We start from the raw sequence: 20,414 nt of genomic DNA on the forward strand, positions 1-20,414 counted from the left end.
CTGTTTCCTCATGGATATTACACTAAACTGCCCCTTAGGTGTGATCGTGTGAATGAGTGTGTATGAATGCGTATGCACACTGCCCTGCTGGTACCCCATTTATAAGGTGTATTAAGGTGTATTCCAGGGATAATCACTGAATCCTCTTTGACCCTGAACAGGATAAAGCGATTAGTAAACGTGTATGAATAATACTGGGATTGACAGCCTGTGAGCTGAATGAAAAATTGATGTAAATTAGATTTTCCTTTAATATTCGGCTGCACTACAACAGTCCACCAGGTGGCGCCACTTCCTACTTTTTATTTTATAAAACATAAATAACGAGTAAGGCTGTTATTTCATCACTTTATTAAGCTTCATACGTTGTAAAATTGCCGTAGCTTACTATTACATTGTGTTTTTAATTTTATTCCAAAAAATAAAAATAAACAAAGAAAACAAACCAAGTGTGTGAAATGTTGAAGGGCAGCTCTCAACCACAGTGACAGCGGAAGCAGGAGACCGGTACTAGCGTGAAATGAGGCGTTCTTTTTTTTCCCTACCCGTATTCCTACAAACGCTTCCTCCTGTGTTAGGATTGGACGATTTGTGCCAATCCCGCGCAACGATTGGCTACTTAACTGTCAGTCAGCGGAGGATGCCGGAGTGTATATTAATAGCAGTGTTCTTTCAGAGGGCGGGACTTCTCGGAATACGGGTACAGGAAAAGGAGTAGCTGTCGGTGCGCTTGGAAACTGATCACTTAGTATAGATGTAGCGATTAAATAAGGAAGAAAAAAAAAACAGCACAGAGAAAGGAAAAAGGTCGTATTGATATCCCAGTTAGGAATTTATAGGCAATTCTTTTTCAGACTGATTGAAGAGAAGCTAGGCAGCTAACATTCACGCGCTTAGCCGCTCACGAGATTTGAGAATCTCATCGAACCCGTGTTCAGCTCCGTTTATCGCCGGCTTTTTCAGCACACGTTATTTCTCTCAACACGAGTCTGGGTTGGATCTCTGAATCAGGAGACACCGACGGAAGTCTGACGCATTGAGAAGAGGAGAAGAGGCGTGTGAAGGTGCAGAGATGACCGGGAAATCAGTGAAAGATGTTGACCGTTATCAGGCGGTGCTCTCATCCCTGCTCGCGCTGGAGGAAAACAAGTTCTGCGCAGACTGTCGAGCTAAAGGTGAATCTCCATCACCTCACACCGTCAGCCTTCACCCAACACCACTCTCAGCACTTTTAAACCCTTCACTTTGCACTTTCTTTACAACTCTGGTATAATCACATAATCAGATTTAGACGTGTAGGCCTTTGTTTTGAACTCGATTGATTAGATGAAATGCATTAAGGAAGAACAGCAGCTCAGTCTCTAATGTGAAGATTTGCCCATAAAGTGCTTTTATGTTTTAAAGAAAAAGATGTTTTAGTTTTAGACACGAAAAGGACAAATAATGTATTAAGAGAAAATGCAATTTTAGAGTTTGGAAAAGTGTTTGACTCATCCTGGACTTATCTTGTGTTCGTCCAATCAAAAGCTCAGTAGGACGTGTAAGTCCCACCCCCCATGAGCGGGGCTTTGGTCATCAGTAGCAGCAAACGTGTTGCGTTTCTCCTTCACACTCGTCCCCCTTTCACACGCCCATGGGTTGAAATGAATGATGGGAGCTTTTTCCTTTATAAGATGGTGAAGTTGGCAGTTAAGTGATGTCTGGCATATTTTACAAGCCTGTCTGTTTGGCCGCCTCAGGATAATTTAGTGTGTATATGGTGCCAGGGCTTCTCTATCAGTAGTGTCATATTTATCAATACACGTCAAATGCTTCAGCAGTGATGACTGTGTGGCTGTCCGTCGTCATCAGTAAACTGGTGAAGACTGTCCTCAGATCAGTCTGACCTAAAAAACACAGAGTCTTTGAGTCTCAAGTGTGCGGCTCTCAAAAACTGACTTTTTACAAATTAAAAAGCTAAAAGTTAAGATTCATGATATAAAATCCAAATGACGTATCATTCAGTTCCAGGTTGTAATCCTACCCAATATGGGAAAGTTCAAGGGGAGTGATTATTTATGCAAGGCACTGTACATAACCACTAGTATTTTTTTTTTGTTATTGCAACATTATGGCTTCCTCTATCACATGCCCACATCCTGTTTGTTGATCTTTGCGAAGTATTATTCTGCAACAGCCCTGTGGGTTCCTTTTCTCTCTTTCTTACACTCATCGTCAGTCTGATGTAATCTGCTCAGGCCAGACCGTGTAAGGTCCTCCTCCGCTGACCTGTGGGCAGAGCCGAGCCTCGTGCTGACTTTAGTCTAGAACACTGTCTGTACAAAAGTAGGTGCTGACACAGGCCATGAGCATTTCTGTACACAGTGTACACAATATACGTCCTTCAGAAATGCTGCACTGAGGACAGTTATGCGGGCAGCTGCAGTCGGGAGGACAGTTTTGACAAGTCTCAGCTGTAATGGCTTGAGCTCCATGCAGTTTGTGTTGTGCAACTTCGCTTGGCTCAAATACATCACGGCTCTGAGCATCTGGGTCTGTCATTCCCTCGCCCTAGAAATCTATTGATATTCATATTAATTACTCAGAATATACAAACCTTTATATGCATCTCAATCGAAACAGAGTCGAGCAAAGGACATTGTCTCATTGAGAAAACAGAGAAAGTTCAGTGAAGGAAGCACTTCTGGTTGACTTTCCACTTATTTATTAGGGCTGTCACTTTTTAACCGATATTCAAACATGCACTATGTTGCCAGGAGTTTTGGGACACCGCTCCAAATCATGGAATTCAGGTGTTCCGATCACTTCCATGGCTACAGGTATATAAAATCAAGAACCTAGGCATGCAGACTGCCTCTACAAATATTTGTGAAAAAATGGGTCACTCTCAGGAGCTCAGTGAATTCGAGCATGGTACCAGGATAGGTTGCCAGTCCTGTCGTGAAATCTCCTCACAACTAAATATTCCCTGGTCAACCAATAGTAGTATTGGGAACAGCAGCAACTTAGCCACAAAGTGGTAGGCCAGGTAAAATCACAGAGTGGGGTCAGTGCATGCTGAGGTGCACAGTGCACAAAAGTCGCCAACTTTCTGCAGAGTCAATAGCTACACACCTCCAAACTTCGTGTGGCCTTCAGATTAGCTCAAGAACAGTGCATAGAGAGCTTCATGGAATGGGTTTTTCATGGCCAAGCAGCTGCATTCACCGAGTCGGATGCAGTGGTGTAAAGTGGCGCCAACACTGGACTCCAGAGCGGTGGAGACGTGATATGAAAAACAACAAGTGCCTTGAGTGGACAGTTTTGGAGCGTGTGGAAGTATTTTGGGTTCTTCATCATAGATGGCAAAGTTATAGTCAAACATGAGGCAGTTTCTGAACAACAACTAATCTTCAGGCTGACCTAATGACGTACCCCCACAATGAGGAGCGGAGCAGCTGCATGCAAGCAACCTCATGTTATTCGGTGATGTTGTATGGGGTGTTAATAAGATACTGAAAAGAAAGTTTCATCATATCGATCTTACTCAAACGAATCGTGTAACATTTGAAATTCATTGACAAAGTATCGAAGTGTGCATAAGGCTTCAGAAGATCCCCTGTCCGGTATCTCAGGATTGGCACCAAATCCAGTTCATTGTTTCCAGTTTCCAGCTGTGGTCCTGCAGAGGTTCTATTTTGTTTAATTTTCTGCATCATGCTTCTGGGTTTTCCCCAAGCTTCCATATGCAGACTTTTTCTCACAGCTCTGTTCTATTACTGTTACTACAACTTCTCCTCACTCCTAACCTCATTAGCAAGACGTGTCATGTTAATGTGTGTGTGAGACGCGAGGTGCTGCAGGGTGAGATGTCGTTCACTGTCTCTTTCCTGTAGGCCAGACTTTTACACAGAAGCAAAACAACATAATCTATGTATAAGAAGGAAATGAATCTTGGCGTTTGTGTCATCGCTAATTGGTAAGGTAAAAGAAACTGCTCTGATTTGCGGTTTTTCTTTTCCTTAGATTTTTTTTTAACTGGTTTTCGTAAGTGAACTGTAGTCAGTACAAATGCCAGACATAGAACCGCAAATGCTGGTAATGACCTTTATCTGTTTGTTTTCTTTATCAGCTTAAGAGAAATGTTCTCCAGTAATTTATCTGGTAAGCGATGTTTCTCTTACGGTCAATAATACTCAAAATTGAGAGACACAACGTCTCCGGTCATACCTTAGCTTGGACACGTAAATATTGTGCAACTTGTATATACACATACAAACGTACACTGTTAATACACTATATGGACTAAAGTTTGCCTACAGCTGAACACTCTTCTGAGAAGGCTTTCCACTAGATGTTGGCGCATGGCTGTGGAGATTAATGATCGTTCAGCTACAAGAGCATTAGTGAGTTCAGACACTGATGATGTAAGAGTGAGAAGGTCTGGGAAGCACTCGGTGTTCCAGTTCATCCCAGGGGTTTTCAGTGGGGTCGAGTCAGAGTCAGGGCTTAGTGCAGGACACTCGAGATCTTCCACTCCAGCCTTGGCTTGAAACTATGTGTTCGTGAAGCTCGCTTTGTGTACAGGAGCATTGTCATGATGGAACATGTGTGCCCCTCGACTGAAAGCAGTTTAGGGAAGCGTCACTTTATGGGTTTGGTCAGGATACACATGTATGTACACGTGTGATGTTGTATTTGCTACACTTTCCCTGTCTCAACTCTGTCATTGTTTGGTAATTTCCGACACATGCACTTCCTCTTTCATCACTCCTCAGCTTCAAAAAATGGAAGTGAAACCGCGATTAGGAAAAAAAAACGCATGCCAGGAAGTGGCTTTGCATTTGACATTTCCTGCTCGAAACACCTAGCACAACACATGTGCATACCCCTGTTGTCATGGAAACCTCAATCCATAGCCATGGGTGAGAGAACCATCCGGATTTGGAGCAGACGAGTCAAGGATGTGTCGAGGATGATGTGTGGACATTGGTCTGTCGTCCACTGTAAACAGTTTACATGCATAGATGCACATCAGCATTGTCTGATCATGTCGATATTACATCATGTAAAATCCTGCGGATAAGGTGTGGCTTTTTGTTTGTTGCCAGATGTTGCCAGATTAATCCAAACCACAGGTTTTAATGAGCTTGATTTTGAAAGATTTGCTCAAAACACCAACAGAATGCTAGTTAAGGCCAGTATTAAGTGCCTAAATGACACCGTTTAGTGAATGAATCATGTCTTGTTTCAATAAAAGGGCACTGAAGGAGACGGTAGCTTAATCAGGGACATTGTATATTTTGTGATGTGACTGTCATGTGGGTAAAATTGTGAACACTTAGTAGGTCAAATCCACCTTCAAACCATGTTTGTGATCTTTTCCTCTTCAGAAGAACACATCGAATTAACCAAAGCATTGGCAGCGAAGCAAAATCTCCAATTATTTAAGCAACATGGCACAAGTCATCGTATCATAAGAGCAAGAGTGTTAAACAATCCGCACGAATATAACCGAGCCGTGCTGATCATCAGCGTAGCCGCACTCTTGCTCTTATGATCTACGAAGTACGAAAAATTAACATCAAGCAGCTGAAATTTCGGACACGATGTTGCCAACGAATCTGTTTATATCTGCTCTGTTAGCAGAAATAGATCCCGATGAAGCCATAATCACTTTACGCCCTATCGAATATCTAGCTCACATTGATTTGTACGTTGCTATTACAGGTGCATGTGCTGAAATAGGTTTCCCTTCTTCTGTTACATCTTCACTTGTCATCTTCAGCTTTCATATTTTGAGTCAGAAGTCATGTTTATGTAAAACAGATCAATTGCCGTGTCCACTGATATGTACACCAATCAAGAATAACATTATGACCACCTGCCTAGTATTGTGTTGGTCCCCCTTTTGCTGCCAAAACAGCCCTGACCTGTCCAGACATGGACTCCAGTAGATCCCTGAAGGTATGCTGTGGTATCTGGCACCAAGATGTTAGCAGCAGATCCTTTAAGTCCGGTAAGTTACAGGACTTAGAGGATACTTACAGGACTTTGATAGATACTGACTACTGCAGACCGGGAACACCTCACAAGAGCTGAAGTTTTGGAGATGCTCTGATCCAGTCGTCTAAAATCCTTCCCATTTTTCCTGCTTCTAACACATCAAACTTGCTGCCTGATATATCCCACCCACTAACAGGTACCATGATGAGGAGATTATGTTGTTGATGTTATTCACTGCAGTGCACATATTACGCCTGATCGGTGTATAACTGTTGTATAAAAGTGTGACAGATTTGTGTCTGTCTTTAACGTAGCTACTTAAGAAAAACCTCAGTGGAGTGAACTCCACACAAATTATTTGCATAATTTAAATAGAGAGCCCAGAATATTGCGTAACCCAACTCTGAACCATTGCTGTGTAAATATTGACATAACCTTTGGACTGAACGCTGAATACAACCTAAAACTTAGACACTGGTGTTTGTTAATTTAACGGTCCAGTACAGCATCAGATCAGTGTTTGTTTATATTAATGTTATTAATTATAAGTTATAGTAATGTTATGGTTTGGACTGGATACTTGCTTAAGTCTAATTCCTAGTACACATGTGAGATCTACAGATAGCAGAGGCTCACAATAGAGTCTTAAGATGAGCGATACATTTTTCTAAGCAAGGTCAGATCATCCATCCATCACCTAGCAAGAAGTTGTTCGTGGATAAAAGTATGGAGTTAGTCTCATTAAAATAATCAACACCGTCTTAATTATTAAGGAACCGATTAGGCTTTGTTTTAAATAAAAATAATTGTGTCAGCATGATATAGTTATTAGGTTTATGATTAATGATAGAGAAGATAAGAAATAAAAACACATATTTTGGCATTGAGCTTTCCAGTACAGATATTGATGCGTCTTGTTATTAGTATCATGGAGCTACAGTCGTTTATCTCTAATGTGCTCAGCTTGATCGTAAACAGGCAGCGGATGTTTACATAATCCAACTGCATCCTTAACTTATTTCTGCCTTTCAAGCCGAATAAAGGATGAAGTTATTTATGCTTTCGAGATGCACCATAGTCTCATCTTCTGGCCTATAAGTATTAGAGGATATGTGAAACCATTTGACAGTGAGAAAAGCAAAGGAAATCAGTGATCAAAATACAGCAGTCTTCAGTTCAGGACACTCTGAAGTGCAGAACTTGACTCACTCTCATGGTTGTGTGTGTGTGTCTGGCTATGTGTTAATGCTGAGCCTGATGGGATGTGGGTTAATTCCATTTACATGAAAGTGTGTTCGTGTGTGTGTGTATTGCTGAAGCCTCAAACCTAGGCTCTCGGATCACATTTGTCTGTTTTTTTCTGTGCTTGTATGAGTGAGTCACTTGGTAAGAGGACTGTAAACACTTTTCTGTGTATGTGTGTGTTCTGGTGTGGGAGTGTATCTGTGTCAGTCACTGTTTGTTCAGTACACATTCTCTCTACAAATCACGGCAGGCTCAAAATGGCTAAAGTCCTTGTTATGTTGACCCCCCCTTCTTTTTTCTTTTTTTTTTTTTTAATTCACCCTTCCTTTACTTCTACACCGTGTCTGTCCACATCTTGTTTCGATCATGCAGGATTGTAGCAACATTTTGTTGAATTAGCATTGATTAGATATCAGTTAAACTCTAAGGTGAAACTTCCCATCTCATGCTGCAGCACCACTCAGACCATGAAACTTGAATTGCTGCAACTTTATAACCTTGTCTGACCATACACAAATCACGTGTTCACCGTTCTCAGCGAATCTGAAAGCGTGTTTCTCCTGCTACGTTCAGACGTAGAGCAATTCGCGGCGATAATGTGAGCGGAGATCGTTTATTTAGAAGTTAGACTTTCTGCAAATCTGACGCAACTAGCGACTACCAATGACGATAGTAGAATGCGCGTGATCATCTTCATCTCATATGATATCATGCATACAGTGGAATCTCTTAAGGCTTAAGTGGAGTTCTTCAGGTGAAAATCTGTATTGCAAAACGAATTTTCCCATAAGAAATAATGTAAATGTTTCGGCGACACGAAGATATTACAGATATTACCACTATGAAGCGTCTGTAAACTGTACGGCTGCTTACAAAGAAATGGCCCAAGCCAAGCATTCTATGTCAAGGCTTCTCACAGGAAGTTGTGCCACCAAGCCTGGGCTGAAAATAGAGCAGACGCCCACACCACCAATCTAACAACCGAAAAATCACTTAGCTTTTGAACACATGCCGAAGAGTAAAATTCAGGAGGGCATTCGTATGCCGAGGTTCCACTGTATATGAATTGGAGGATTTTACACACAAACACCAAAATCTCCCTCCAGAATTAAAGTGTTTCATTTTAGCAGCAAGAAAACTGATTTGGAATGCCAGTTACACCACCCACTGATAACCATTATCACTATAACAACCAGTGGTAGGAACGCCGGCTCTGGCGACTTGATAGTACAGTACTTATAGTACTTGATAGTGAGAAGAGAGAACTGTTAAAATAGACATTCTTATTTTAGACATATGATATTGAGTATGTTTGTATTATGAACTGCTTTAATTACGGGCATGTTTATGCAAATGTAAATTTTATCTTGAGTAATAAAATTGTGAGCCGAGTGGAGAAAATTCCCTCGTGTCCATTAATCTCACTGATTCAAGACTTTATTCTGGATAATGTTTTCTGTAAAAGATGTTTAGAGCTGCTGCATAGAATATAACAACCAGTGGTAGCAAACACCAGCTCTGGCGACTCGATAGTACAGTGACTGAACGTTGCTTTAGTACTGGTCACTGCTAGAGAACTAAACCTGGGGAAGACCGATGCAACTAATAAGGGGCCATTGGGTGTTTTCTTAAACTGTTTTAAGTAACATTCAAGGAAAACAGTGATGCACAACACAGTAGATGTTTCATCGATCAATTCCATCATCTCAACACATTGCTCATAATAATAATAATTAAAAATTGTAATAATTACTGAGTAATAATAATTAAGTGCTTCTCAGCATTATAAAGTTTATTATTCGGAGTTGATGTAAGCTGATAGTCGGTACTATGACCAAAAATCACAGTATATAAGTTCAAGTTGTTCTGTTAGTGAACTGAGCGACACGGCAGAGACCAGGATGTATTGGTGTATGACTTGCTTTTTTGTTGATGTTACTGACTAGACTTCCTTGCCCATAATTGTCTGTCTGCCCCCCTGTGACCCCAGCATACTGGCATGTTTGCAAAGGGTCAGACACACTCTTGTGAACTCGTGCTCCATCTACAAACAAGCGGAAAGTTTCCTCACTATCGTGCTCAACGTTGCCATGTTGTGTAGGATTGCAGAGTCAGCTACACACATTTCTTTCTGGATCGATCTTAAAAACCAAGACGCTATTTAAGTCCATCGCTATGTCTGAACAAGTCAGCAAATTTGTACGTGTTATCGATCAACACGACAAAACATTGAGCACAGGTCCGGTCAGTAACAATTAACAACAGCTTGCATATTGCAGCATTTAACAGAATCGCCAATTTAAAAGCCAAATGATCGGAAAAATAAATCTGTGGTGTTGGATTACTCTCTGTTTGGCGATAATTAGGATAATGTCGCTTCCTGTTCCAGTATTCAGTACAGCGCAGTGCCGGGTTCCACTTCTGCCAATACGTGAGTCAGACCAAAATCTGCCGGACTCCACGTGGGAGTAAATCTGTGGAGCACATGTACGGTCACACCTCTCTTTTCTGGCAAAGTAATCCTTCACGAAGACACCCAATCATTCCATAGTGACTTCGGCTCACATGCCACTAACTAACGGCCAGCCAGTTTTCCTTGTTAATGCCTCACAATCTGATTACTTCAGACTAGTCCTGAGCTGATTGACGAGGGTATCGGGAATCGCTGATAGATCCCATCTGTCTCGACGGCTATTAAGTCGAACGACATAAAAGCCAGAAAACGTGTCCGCAGATTTAAGGGCCGTTCACACAGCAGATGACCGATCGCTCCGACTCTGTCTCTCTGCACTCCTCAAGTCAAAATAGCCACTCAGCACAGCTTTTTATAGAGCGGCTGAGAAATCGCTCGCATCTGTTGCATGGTAACCACGGCAACAACGATGCTACAGCTAGCCAACAAGTATTTCACATTGCTATTGTAAACATACCGAGTAATAACAAACCCATGAATACTGTCTCATCAAAATATTTATGCTTCTTGAGATCCAGTTTGCTTGAACGTGGTTTGCTCCATGGCAGTCACACATGCAGCGGTTTCTCAGGGTTTTATTTTTGTGTTATTATATTCACAGTAGTGTAAAATGACACCATCTCATCTACCATGTAACAGGAAACGCTGCTGTACTGTGTTCCCATTGGCAACACTCAGCAACTCGCCAGAGCGAGTGATTGGACAACACCAAGCCTTATCCCAGGCCGCAAATCCAGAACGTTTCACAACAGCCTGTAATGATGGACCTTGCCGGCAGCCTGTGTCCTTTGTCTTGGCATGCCCTTTCCTTGAATCGTTATCTTTTCTCATTCCCAGTGTAATCGGAGATCTTACATGATGATAAAGCCACCAGAGACTCCATAAAGCCATCACTTCCTTGTTTACTCTGAGATATTTTGCTGAATGCTTCCATTGTGACTAGCAGCTATGCTATCCCCTATAGAGTAAACAAATAAACCTGCAGAGAGTTATTTTTAGCCTCTGGGGACCGATAACATAAGATCATAGATAATTCATATATACTTTTATCCTGTAATGTGTGGTGATCAGTTTTCATAACTGCGTTATTTTTCCAAAAATTTTCTTATCCATTTCTGTTTATGGATGCCGAAATCAGAGCTCTGGATGTCAACTGCCTATTAATAACTTCCTCTTGGTTACCAAACAGACTTTTCCAGATGCTTGCGTTGCCCGAAACACCTGAGGCACAATGGCAGCATGTTGTTCAGGTAGCGTTCCCAACATGTTGGCTGCAACCCACAGAGACCGACAAAGAGAAATGTTGCCACAACACTCCTTTGTGACTTGATGACATCACCCATCATGAGGCAGAGCGCTCTGGTGCAGTATTCTCCATGCATTTACGTAGTCAGTAACGCAGTGCTGCCATCTAATGGAGTTTTTATTGTATGTTTGCTTTTTTTTCCTGCAGAGCTTAGCTCTTAAGCACCAGCGCTCTCTTTGAAGTCTTTGTTTGTGGCTTAGAAAAGGACAGTTACATAATTTCTTTTAGGACGGCACAAAAAAAGGAGCAAGAGAAGCTGATTATTATTCTTCCCACGAGCACCTGGTGTTCCCTGCGAGCTCTTAGCAGACAGATATATTCATCACAGATCTGCAGGCTCTTTTAGTGTGAGGGCCTGTGAAGTTAGTCAGTTGGTGCCGTTGTATGAAATGAGTCACGCTCTCGACTTGCTGTGCTTTCTTATTCCTAATTCTGTCTCTGCCAATACACTAAGGCTGAAAGCATGGAGCTCTTTAGCTGTCATAACTCTTTACACTTGATTACCTTCATGAGGGGAAATATGACTGCATCAAATAACTTCATTTTAAATAAATAAGCACGTCGTAAGAGCAGAAGCTGTGGTGGTTCTTGGCTTTCATGCACAGATAAAACATCAGTCACTTATTCACACATTTTCAGGTCCTGGTGAATAGAAGAAATCAAACCTGATCTGCTCATGTTAGTCTCACTCACTTTCACTTAAATAGCGACTAAAGGAGATTCAAGACGTCGCTACATGTCATTGGCATAAAGGAAACTTCATATCAACTTGAATTAAGTTATTTACAGGTCACATTCTGCAGCTACAAATATTTAAGACTATGTTAACATGGATTATTATGAAGAGTTGAATTATGAACGGAAGAGACCCCGGGGAAGACCCAGGACACGCTGGAGGGACTATGTCTCTCGGCTGACCTGGGAACGCCTTGGAATTCCCCCAGAAGAGTTGGAGGAAGTGTCTAGGGAGAGGGAAGTCTGGGCATCCCTGCTTAGACTGCTGCCCCCGTGACCCGGCTCCGGATAAGCGGGAGACAATGAATGAATTATGAGCGTAATAATTGTGTACTAATGTAGAAAGAAATACATAATAACTGCTAATATGACACAGTTAATCATGTTCCTTCCCATTAGAAGCTACTGGTTAGCATCCAAAGTCATAAAATTATTCCTGTTTAAGCATTAATAGGAAACGACCACGTTAAGCAGCTCCGTCTTCAATTTCATTAGTCCGCCGCTGCCAGTCTGCCCCTCTCCATGACCTTGTGGAGGTTTATACATCAAGACCAATTGATTTCTCTGAACATTTTTAATGTGAAAAAATATACTTAAGTTCTCATCAATATGCCTGGGCATAGCGCCAAACTGTACAAGAGAAACACTTAGTATTCATCCTGTTATTTTCTCGTCCACTCCCTCTCCCCCACACCCATTCATCAGGTCCCAGATGGGCATCATGGAATTTGGGGATCTTCATCTGTATCCGCTGTGCAGGAATCCACCGGAATCTCGGCGTTCACATATCCCGAGTCAAATCTGTCAACCTGGACCAATGGACACAGGAACAAATTCTGGTCTGTATACCATTCCATGTTCGGTGTTGGGCTTTAATCTGATAGTTATTGTTTCAATATTGACATCACACCTTCTCACACACTCCATACCCATGTTAAGCTGTAAAGAGTCTTAATTTGTCTGAAATTATGTTTTACAAATCGAAGAACTAGGTTAAAGTTTAGAGTGGTTATATCGGTTGGCACCCTGTGTGAACGATTTCCTCTGTTTAGTGTATGCAGGAGATGGGAAACGCCAAGGCACGGCGCCTCTACGAGGCCTTTTTACCTGAGTGCTTCCAGCGTCCAGAGACAGACCAGTATCCTTTTTCTAATAATCCTTTAGCAGGAAACATATTTGTATACATACTGATGCATACTTGGCCAGTACCGGTTTTCTTTAACACACTCGTTTAGATCAGCTGAAATCTTCATCCGAGACAAATACGAAAAAAAGAAATATATGGACAAATGTATTGACATCCAAGCCTTTCGAGTAAGTATAGATTCATTGTTCATTATAGAAACCATGTTTCTAGCTTGTAGTCATATTAATTATTTATGCCTGTCTTTTGTCTCTTCCAGAAAGAGAAGAGTGAGACTGTAACAAAAGAGCCACCTGTTGTTTTTGAGAAGATGAAGCCGGTTAGTCATGTTTGTTGATAAGAGCAGTGGATCACGTTTCATTTCGGAGAGGATTAACAGATATGTTTCTGTCTTACAGAAGAAAGAAGAGCCTCAGCAATACAAGATTAGTCCAAAGAAGCAGTCACAGTCAGTAAATGATCTATTAGGACTAGGTAAACTTCTGACACTCTCAATTAATATTAATGTATAATAGCTAAAACACAACATACATTTATATTGCCAAAGGTTTTGGGACACCCCTTCAAATCATTGAATTCAGGGCTTGTCCCCTTGGTTCCAGTGAAAAGAACTCTTGATGCTTCAGCGTACCAAGACAATTTCATGCTCCCAACTTTGTGGGAACAGTTTGGGGATGGCGCCTTCCTCTTCCAACATGACTGCACACCAGTGCACAAAGGAAAGTCCATAAAGACATGGATGAGTGAGTTTGGTGTGGAGGAATTTGACTGGCCTGCACCTCGACCCGATAGAACACCTTTGGGATGAATTAGATTAAGACTGCGAGCCAGTCCAGAACTGGGACATCTGCCTTTACATGCACATGAATGTAATATGGAGTTGGCCCGCCCTTTGCAGCTATAACAGCTTCAGCTCTTCTAGGAAGGCTTTCCACAAGGTTTAGGAGTGTGTTTATGGGAATTTTTGACCATTACTCTAGAAGTGCATTTGTGAGGTCAGGCACTGATGTTGGACGAGAAGGTCTGGCTCGCAGTCTCCGCTCTAATTCATCCCAAAGGTGTTCTATCAGGTTGAGGTCAGGACTCTGTGCAGTTCCTCCACACCAAACTCGCTCATCCATGTCTTTATGGACCTTACTTTGTGCACTGGTGTACAGTCATGTTGGAACAGGAAGGGGTCATCCCCAAACTGTTCCCTCAAAGTTGGGAGCATGAAATTGTCCAAAATGTCTTGGTATGAAGCTGAAGCATTAAGAGTTACTTTCACTGGAACTAAGGGGCCGAGTCCAACCCCTGAAAAACAGCACCTGAATTCAGTGATTTGGAGGGGTGTCCCAAAACCTTTGGCAATATAGTGTAAGTGCAACATTGTCATATTTTACAGATGCTCCTGTCGCTTCGGCTCCTGTAGCCAATGGCAGCGCCAGTCCAGAGCAAAGTCTTTCGCTGGATCTGTTCAGTTCCCTGCCTACAGCCACCTCACATTCAGCCAGGAGCACAGTAAGATTTCTGCTTAACTCTTAAATGGTTTTCGATTTTTGAAAGTCACTCAAAACCACTTACGTTCTAATTAGGGCTGAATCGGTAGCAGTGCCGTGCTCATTTAGTCATCCTTCGTAAGAAATGCTCCAATACATGCATCCAAAACCAGACCATTCCATGCAATAAAGTCTTGTTTACAACAGGAAATGACACCAATCTGAACTTATTTTACTATTTATGACAATCATTAGTGGTAATCAAAACAACACAAACTGCAAGCTGTGAAAATATCAACAGGAGGAACATTCATTGCCATCATTAAGAATTAACATTCATTGCTATCATTAAACAGCCCCAGTCAGCGCTCCAGCAAACGCAGGTTATATGAGGGGAAAAATGTTTGTCACAACATAATGTAAGTGAAAATAACAGCTAGTACCCAGCGTGGTGTTCGTGACAGTGAATTTTGAGCCTCAAGAGAACTGTTAAAATAGACATTCTTATTCTAGACATGCGATATTGAGTATATTTGTTACATATTATGAACTGCATTAATTATGGGCAAGTTTATGCAAATGTAAATTTTTATCATGAGCAATAAAATTGTGAGCAGAGTGGAGAAAAATCCCTTGTGTCTATTAAGGTGTGCACTTAACTGATTCAAGTCTTTAATATTCTGTATAATGATTTCTGTGTATTAACTGTGTGTAAAAGATGATGTTATAGTTTCATTATCATGAGGATGTTTTTGTTTTATATTGCAGCCTGGCTCCAGTTCTGTGTCCAGCTCCATACCTAAAGGCCGGGCCGCAGCATCGGTACCGGAGAACCTGAGCCTCTTTCTGGACCCACCAAGCAAAAATGAAGAAAGCAGCAAAAAGATGTCCAAAGACTCCATCCTGTCACTGTACAGCAGTGTAACACCTCAGACCAACATGGCTGCTAATGGTAAGAAAAGATTCCGAATTACAGAATGACATGACTTCTATAGCAAGACATTTCACTAGTCATCCTCTCATCACTTTTTAGTACCACTGCCTGTGGTGCTTTTAGAATTGAATGAAATATTTTTACATTAATATACTTTGATACCGTAACCCATGTGTAGAAAACTGTGCAGCTCCTCCAGCTTTTTTTTTTTAAACCTAAAAGAACAAACAAATAGCAAAGAAAAACATAGTTGTTATGATATACATTATGTTACCAAAAGTTTTGGGACACCCCTCCAAATCTTTGAATTCAGGTGTTGTGTCTCAGGGGCTGGGCTCGGCCCCTTAGTTCCAGTGAAAGGAACTCTTAATTCTTCAGCTTCATACCAAGACATTTTAGACGACTTCATGCTCCCAACTTTGTGGGAACAGTTAGGGGATGACCCCTTCCTGTTCCATCATGACTGCACACCAGTGCACAAAGCAAGGTCCATAAAGACATGGATAAGCGACTTTGGTGTGGAGGAACTTGACTGGCCTGCACAGAGTCCTGACCTCAACCTGATAGAACATCTTTGGGATGAATTACAGCGGAGACTTCGAGCTAGGCCTTCTTGTCCAACATCAGTGCCTGACCTCACAAATGCACTTCTAGAGGAATGGTCAAAAATTCTTATAAACACATTCTTAACCTTTGTAGAAAGCCTTCCCAGAAGAGTTAAAGCTGTTATAGCTGCAAAGATTGGGTGAACTTCATATTACATTCATGTGCATGTAAAGGCAGACATCCCAAGTGTTGGATTGGCTCGCAGTCTTCGCGATAATTCATCCCAGAGGTGTTCTGTCGGGTTGAGGTCAGGATTTGTGCAGGCCAGTCATGTTCCTCCACACCAAACACCAAATTTTACAAAATGTCTTAGCATGCTGAAGTATTAAGAGTTCCAACTCTTGAAAACAAACACCTGTTGTTGGAGGGTGTTCCAAAACTTTTGACAATATAATGTAGATATGATGGACATTCTGTTAGGAGACATTTATGAATGAATTTCATTTCAGTGAAATTTTGGAAGCTCCTAGACTAATATGTGAATGAATTCATTAATACTGGCTAAGAAGAAGAAAGCACACGCAGAGCTCTTTACAGCAAACCCCCCTGATGTATTATTCTGATTGTTGTTTGTAGCCGGTATGTACATGGGAGCAGCTCAAATGGGATATGCACCTGCACCTGGCTATGGGCACTACCAGGCTCTGGCCGCACAGCAGGGAATGATGGGAACCATGATGCCCCCACAGGTGAACATGCTGGGACAGCCAGGTGTCATAGCACCAACAGGAGTGGCCACTCCATCGCCATATATGGCAGGTGTACATGGGGGAATGATGGGAGTGCAAGGGGGCATACAGGGGGGCATGATGGGAGGCGTTGGGGCGCTGCCACAGCAGGCGTACGCAGTGCAACAGCCTCAGCAGCTACAGTGGAACGTCGCTCAGGTGAGAGCTTATTTGCCTAGATGTGTTTATAAAAAAATAGCGCATAAGCTTGTTATTATACAAACAACATTAGACGTGTTAGAATGAACACATTCATATAAAACTGTGAATTGTATTACAGCCAAAAGTACTATAGAAAATTATTTAGCACTTTCTGACCAATCAAAAAATGATCTTATTGTCCACAAGGAGTGAAGAGCGAGTGCTAGAAGAAGAATGTTATTGAAATTAGTGTTGTGTGTTTGTGTTTCAGATGACCCAACAAGTGGCCGGTATGAACTTTTACGGCCAGAACCGCATGACTGGATACGGACAGCCCATGGGCGGAGCCTCAGCTCCCAGCACTAATCAGACGCTCGGCTCTCACGTATGGAAGTGAAAGCATGCAGGGTCGATTTGGGAGCATCGCAATAAACTGTAAAAGGGAACGAGGGAGGCTTTTACATACTCTTCATCGAACATTCCTTCAGCAGTGAAGGGGAATTGTTATTTTTCGAGGATCGACCTCAAGAGGAAGAGTTTCTACCTCCTGTGTTTTTCATAGCCATTTCTTTGAATCCTAAGACCAGAAGTGATATGGTCCCAGGAGTCCAGCATCTCTCGCTCCTCTCTTTCATAGCAGCTACACCCAAAACACAGCAGCGCTCCTGAGCTCCAACCTAAACCCCCCACCCCCAGCGTCCTTCGCTTCCTCAGACGAGTAGTAGCTGCGAAGTTTTGTTTGCATGTAGGTTCTGAGATTTTAATCTGGTCTTGCGTGTTCTTTTATTTCACCGCCATTCCACGTTCCCTAGTGGTAAGCACTTAATAAACCCGCATGCACCGTTTGCTAAGCTACATGCATAAAATGACAAGGAGAGATGTCAAGGCGTATTTGTTAAGCATATACCTAAGTAATGTGATGCTGCTGTTTTGGTCCAGGTGTTCCTGTTGGTTTTTTGTTTGTTTGTGTGTATTTTCCCGGCTGCTTTGGATCTTGAAGTCTCTATCAGCTGAATTTTATGTACCTTTTCTCTGTGTGATCTAGGGTACTGTGATGGAGCTGTAGTCCTGCTACTCTCCTCCTTCCCACTCAGGAGGGAAATGTAAGAGAAACCATAGCCAAAGAATGCAGAGTTATCCATTTCGGTAAAGAGTTTATAACCGATTGTTTGAAGGTTTTTTTTCTGGTGACGAGCTATTGATTAGTCCTGTGATCTATAAATGTATATCTGATGTATGTATATGCGATCGCCTCAAGCACTCAATGCCACATTTGATTGTATAAACAGAGCACTATTTTTTCTTTTTTCTTTTCACTGTATATAGGGTGCTCTCCAACTGATGAGGGTCAGACTTAATGTGACTAAACAGCAGGGTTTTAATCGTTTAAACCATACCTCTCGGCTTCAGTCTGTACAGAGACCAAATGAATGTTTCTCACTCACCACTCGCACCCTGTGCATCAGATGGTACAGATTTCAACATGAATGTGGTAAGGTTGTTAAATCAGATTGGGCAATATTCCTTAATAGCTTCCACTGTGCTACACAAAGCAAAAAAGGGTTTGTTTTTTTTCCCCCCTAGATATTATTGTAACAAAACATATCTCATGCTGTTTTTCGTTCTTAGTTGAGGTCACACATCTCTGTGGCTGACCGCTGTGTAATATTGAATGTTTTTTTAAGCATTCATTTTATTTCTGCACCTAAATGTGAAACCTTATATACATATATATATTCTATATATTCACATTCCATGCTATAGTTTTTGTCCAAACATCTTGAATATTTCACTTCCTCATAATCAAGACATTCTTAAATAAAATATCCAAACATAATTAATCAGTATAATCATGTATTCTTCAGTGGCTTCCGAGAATAATTTCATTTTAAAAAAGTTTTGGTTCTACTTTACCCACAATGCTAGTCCTCAACCTGCCAATAGTGAGACCGCTACCTAAAAATAGTAGTGCGGCAGCGCTTGAGTCCTTTAAGACCATCCATCTCTCTCTCACTTCCTCATCTGTACAGTCTGTTCAAACAGAACATCGGCCTGCAGAAGCCGAGTCTGTGCCGTAACTCGTAACACACACGTGTTGTATAGCTGCATTGTGTTTTGGGTCCAAATTTTGCTGTCCCCACTAATACTACGCTGGATTTCACATTATCGCTGGAAAGTGCAACCGCTGACCTCATTAGCATAATGCTTAGCGCTAATCAACAGCAGAAAAACTCATCGAGTATTTCAGTGGAAACATATTTAATGTGTTTCAGGGTGGAGTCACTTTGTTAAACATGCATGCATGTCTGACTGAAGAATCTAACATTTTACCCAACAATATTTTTAAAGTTACTAGGAGGAAAAACTATAGATTGATCATTTGAAATGATCCCAAGCAAACTGCATTGCTACAAAACCCAAAAAGTGACACTTCAACTGTTCGTGCTGTTTAATTGTGTTGTGGATGGCTGTTAAGCACAGGAGAGAAAACGTACATTCCTCTGTGTAAAACGAACCATAAAGCAATACCGGATTAGCAACAAAGCATGGAGTACGCTGTTTCATCAACGATAGAAATTAAAGCGCCGTCAGCGTTACTGTGGTATCGTGTAGGCTGAATATTATTAACATGCACATACAACACACACAGGCTTTTTCTCGTTCACCTTCGATAACCTGCGAGAATTGTTTTGTTCATGGCAAAAAATTTTTTGAAATGCTTGTATTAAAGGTTCCTGAGCAGTGCATGTGGCCTCATGGTTGGACAGAATCAGTCTGAGGTATGACCTTTTCCTCTTTAGTGTTCTGGTGCTAATGTTTGTTCGGACTGTGTGACCGGAAGGACAGAGGATGATTCCGGATGTGTGGATTTTCAGTACCAGAGCGAAGCAAAGTTTAATCATCAAGGTTCAGCGTTATGAATGCATATATTTGTGGATAAACTGAATGATTAATGCTTAATCATGTCTGCTTCCTTTTGATATGTTTTAGGGTTTTCAAAATGTGTATATTATGAAGGCTGAATTAAAGAATAACGTAATAAAGAAATGTATTTTATCCTCACTGCATTTGTGTTGTGATTAGTCATTTGTCGTGGATGCTGTTTTGTATTAGTATACATTAGAGGTATGCAAAACGCCAGTATTTGTTTGTATGGTGCTCAGATTTAACCCGAAGAGGGTGTGGCCTAACCTGGATGTATTAATAAACGATACTAAAGAAACTGTCAAGGCATTGCTACACTGACCAGGCAGTTACTAAGGATGCTGTAATGATGTAAGGGCATTGTCCAGCTTGTGAGATAAATATGGTATCATATCTGATGGTGGTGGTGGTGTCCAGTAGAATCCCAGGCCTAATGCATAACTCTAGTCTCAATCCTTATAAATATCCTGGCATTCTTTCTACAAAAAAAAAAAACTGAATAGCGATGCTCCTATTCTTATCTCAATAGAACATTTGTGTGCATCATCATCTAACCCTTTGTCAGTGTCAGCATCTAACCGCAGCACTGCTGGATATATTCAGGTGGTGGATTGTTTCGCACTTGTACCAGTGCCTCTACACATCAATGTGACCGCAGTGCCGAGAACGGTCCATCACCCAGATATCTGCTCAGCGGTGGTCCACTAGTGGTCC

At 41.6% G+C, this 20,414-nt stretch overlaps 1 protein-coding gene across 1 annotated transcript; it reads left to right on the forward strand.

Annotated features, from left to right (window-relative positions):
- The first annotated feature begins 669 nt into the window (after positions 1–669).
- On the forward strand, positions 670–19,838 carry smap2 (small ArfGAP2). Its single transcript, XM_058405019.1, has 10 exons — positions 670–1,175; positions 12,450–12,583; positions 12,797–12,882; positions 12,980–13,058; positions 13,148–13,207; positions 13,287–13,362; positions 14,273–14,388; positions 15,135–15,318; positions 16,483–16,793; positions 17,047–19,838. The coding sequence occupies exons 1-10, from the start codon at positions 1,073–1,075 to the stop codon at positions 17,170–17,172; spliced, it is 1,275 nt and encodes a 424-aa protein (XP_058261002.1). The 5' UTR covers positions 670–1,072; the 3' UTR covers positions 17,173–19,838.
- Positions 19,839–20,414: the final 576 nt, after the last annotated feature.

Source organism: Hemibagrus wyckioides, linkage group LG12 (assembly GCF_019097595.1).
Source record: "Hemibagrus wyckioides isolate EC202008001 linkage group LG12, SWU_Hwy_1.0, whole genome shotgun sequence".
Taxonomy (NCBI): Eukaryota; Metazoa; Chordata; class Actinopteri; order Siluriformes; family Bagridae; genus Hemibagrus; species Hemibagrus wyckioides.

Excerpts from the sequence above, each read along its gene's own strand:
- smap2 (XM_058405019.1), top strand. The coding sequence starts at position 1,073 with ATGACCGGGAAATCAGTGAAAGATGTTGACCGTTATCAGGCGGTGCTC. Across the intron at positions 12,883-12,979 it reads CAGCGTCCAGAGACAGACCA|ATCAGCTGAAATCTTCATCC; the intron begins GTATCCTTTTTC and ends ACACTCGTTTAG. Across the intron at positions 13,059-13,147 it reads TTGACATCCAAGCCTTTCGA|AAAGAGAAGAGTGAGACTGT; the intron begins GTAAGTATAGAT and ends TGTCTCTTCCAG.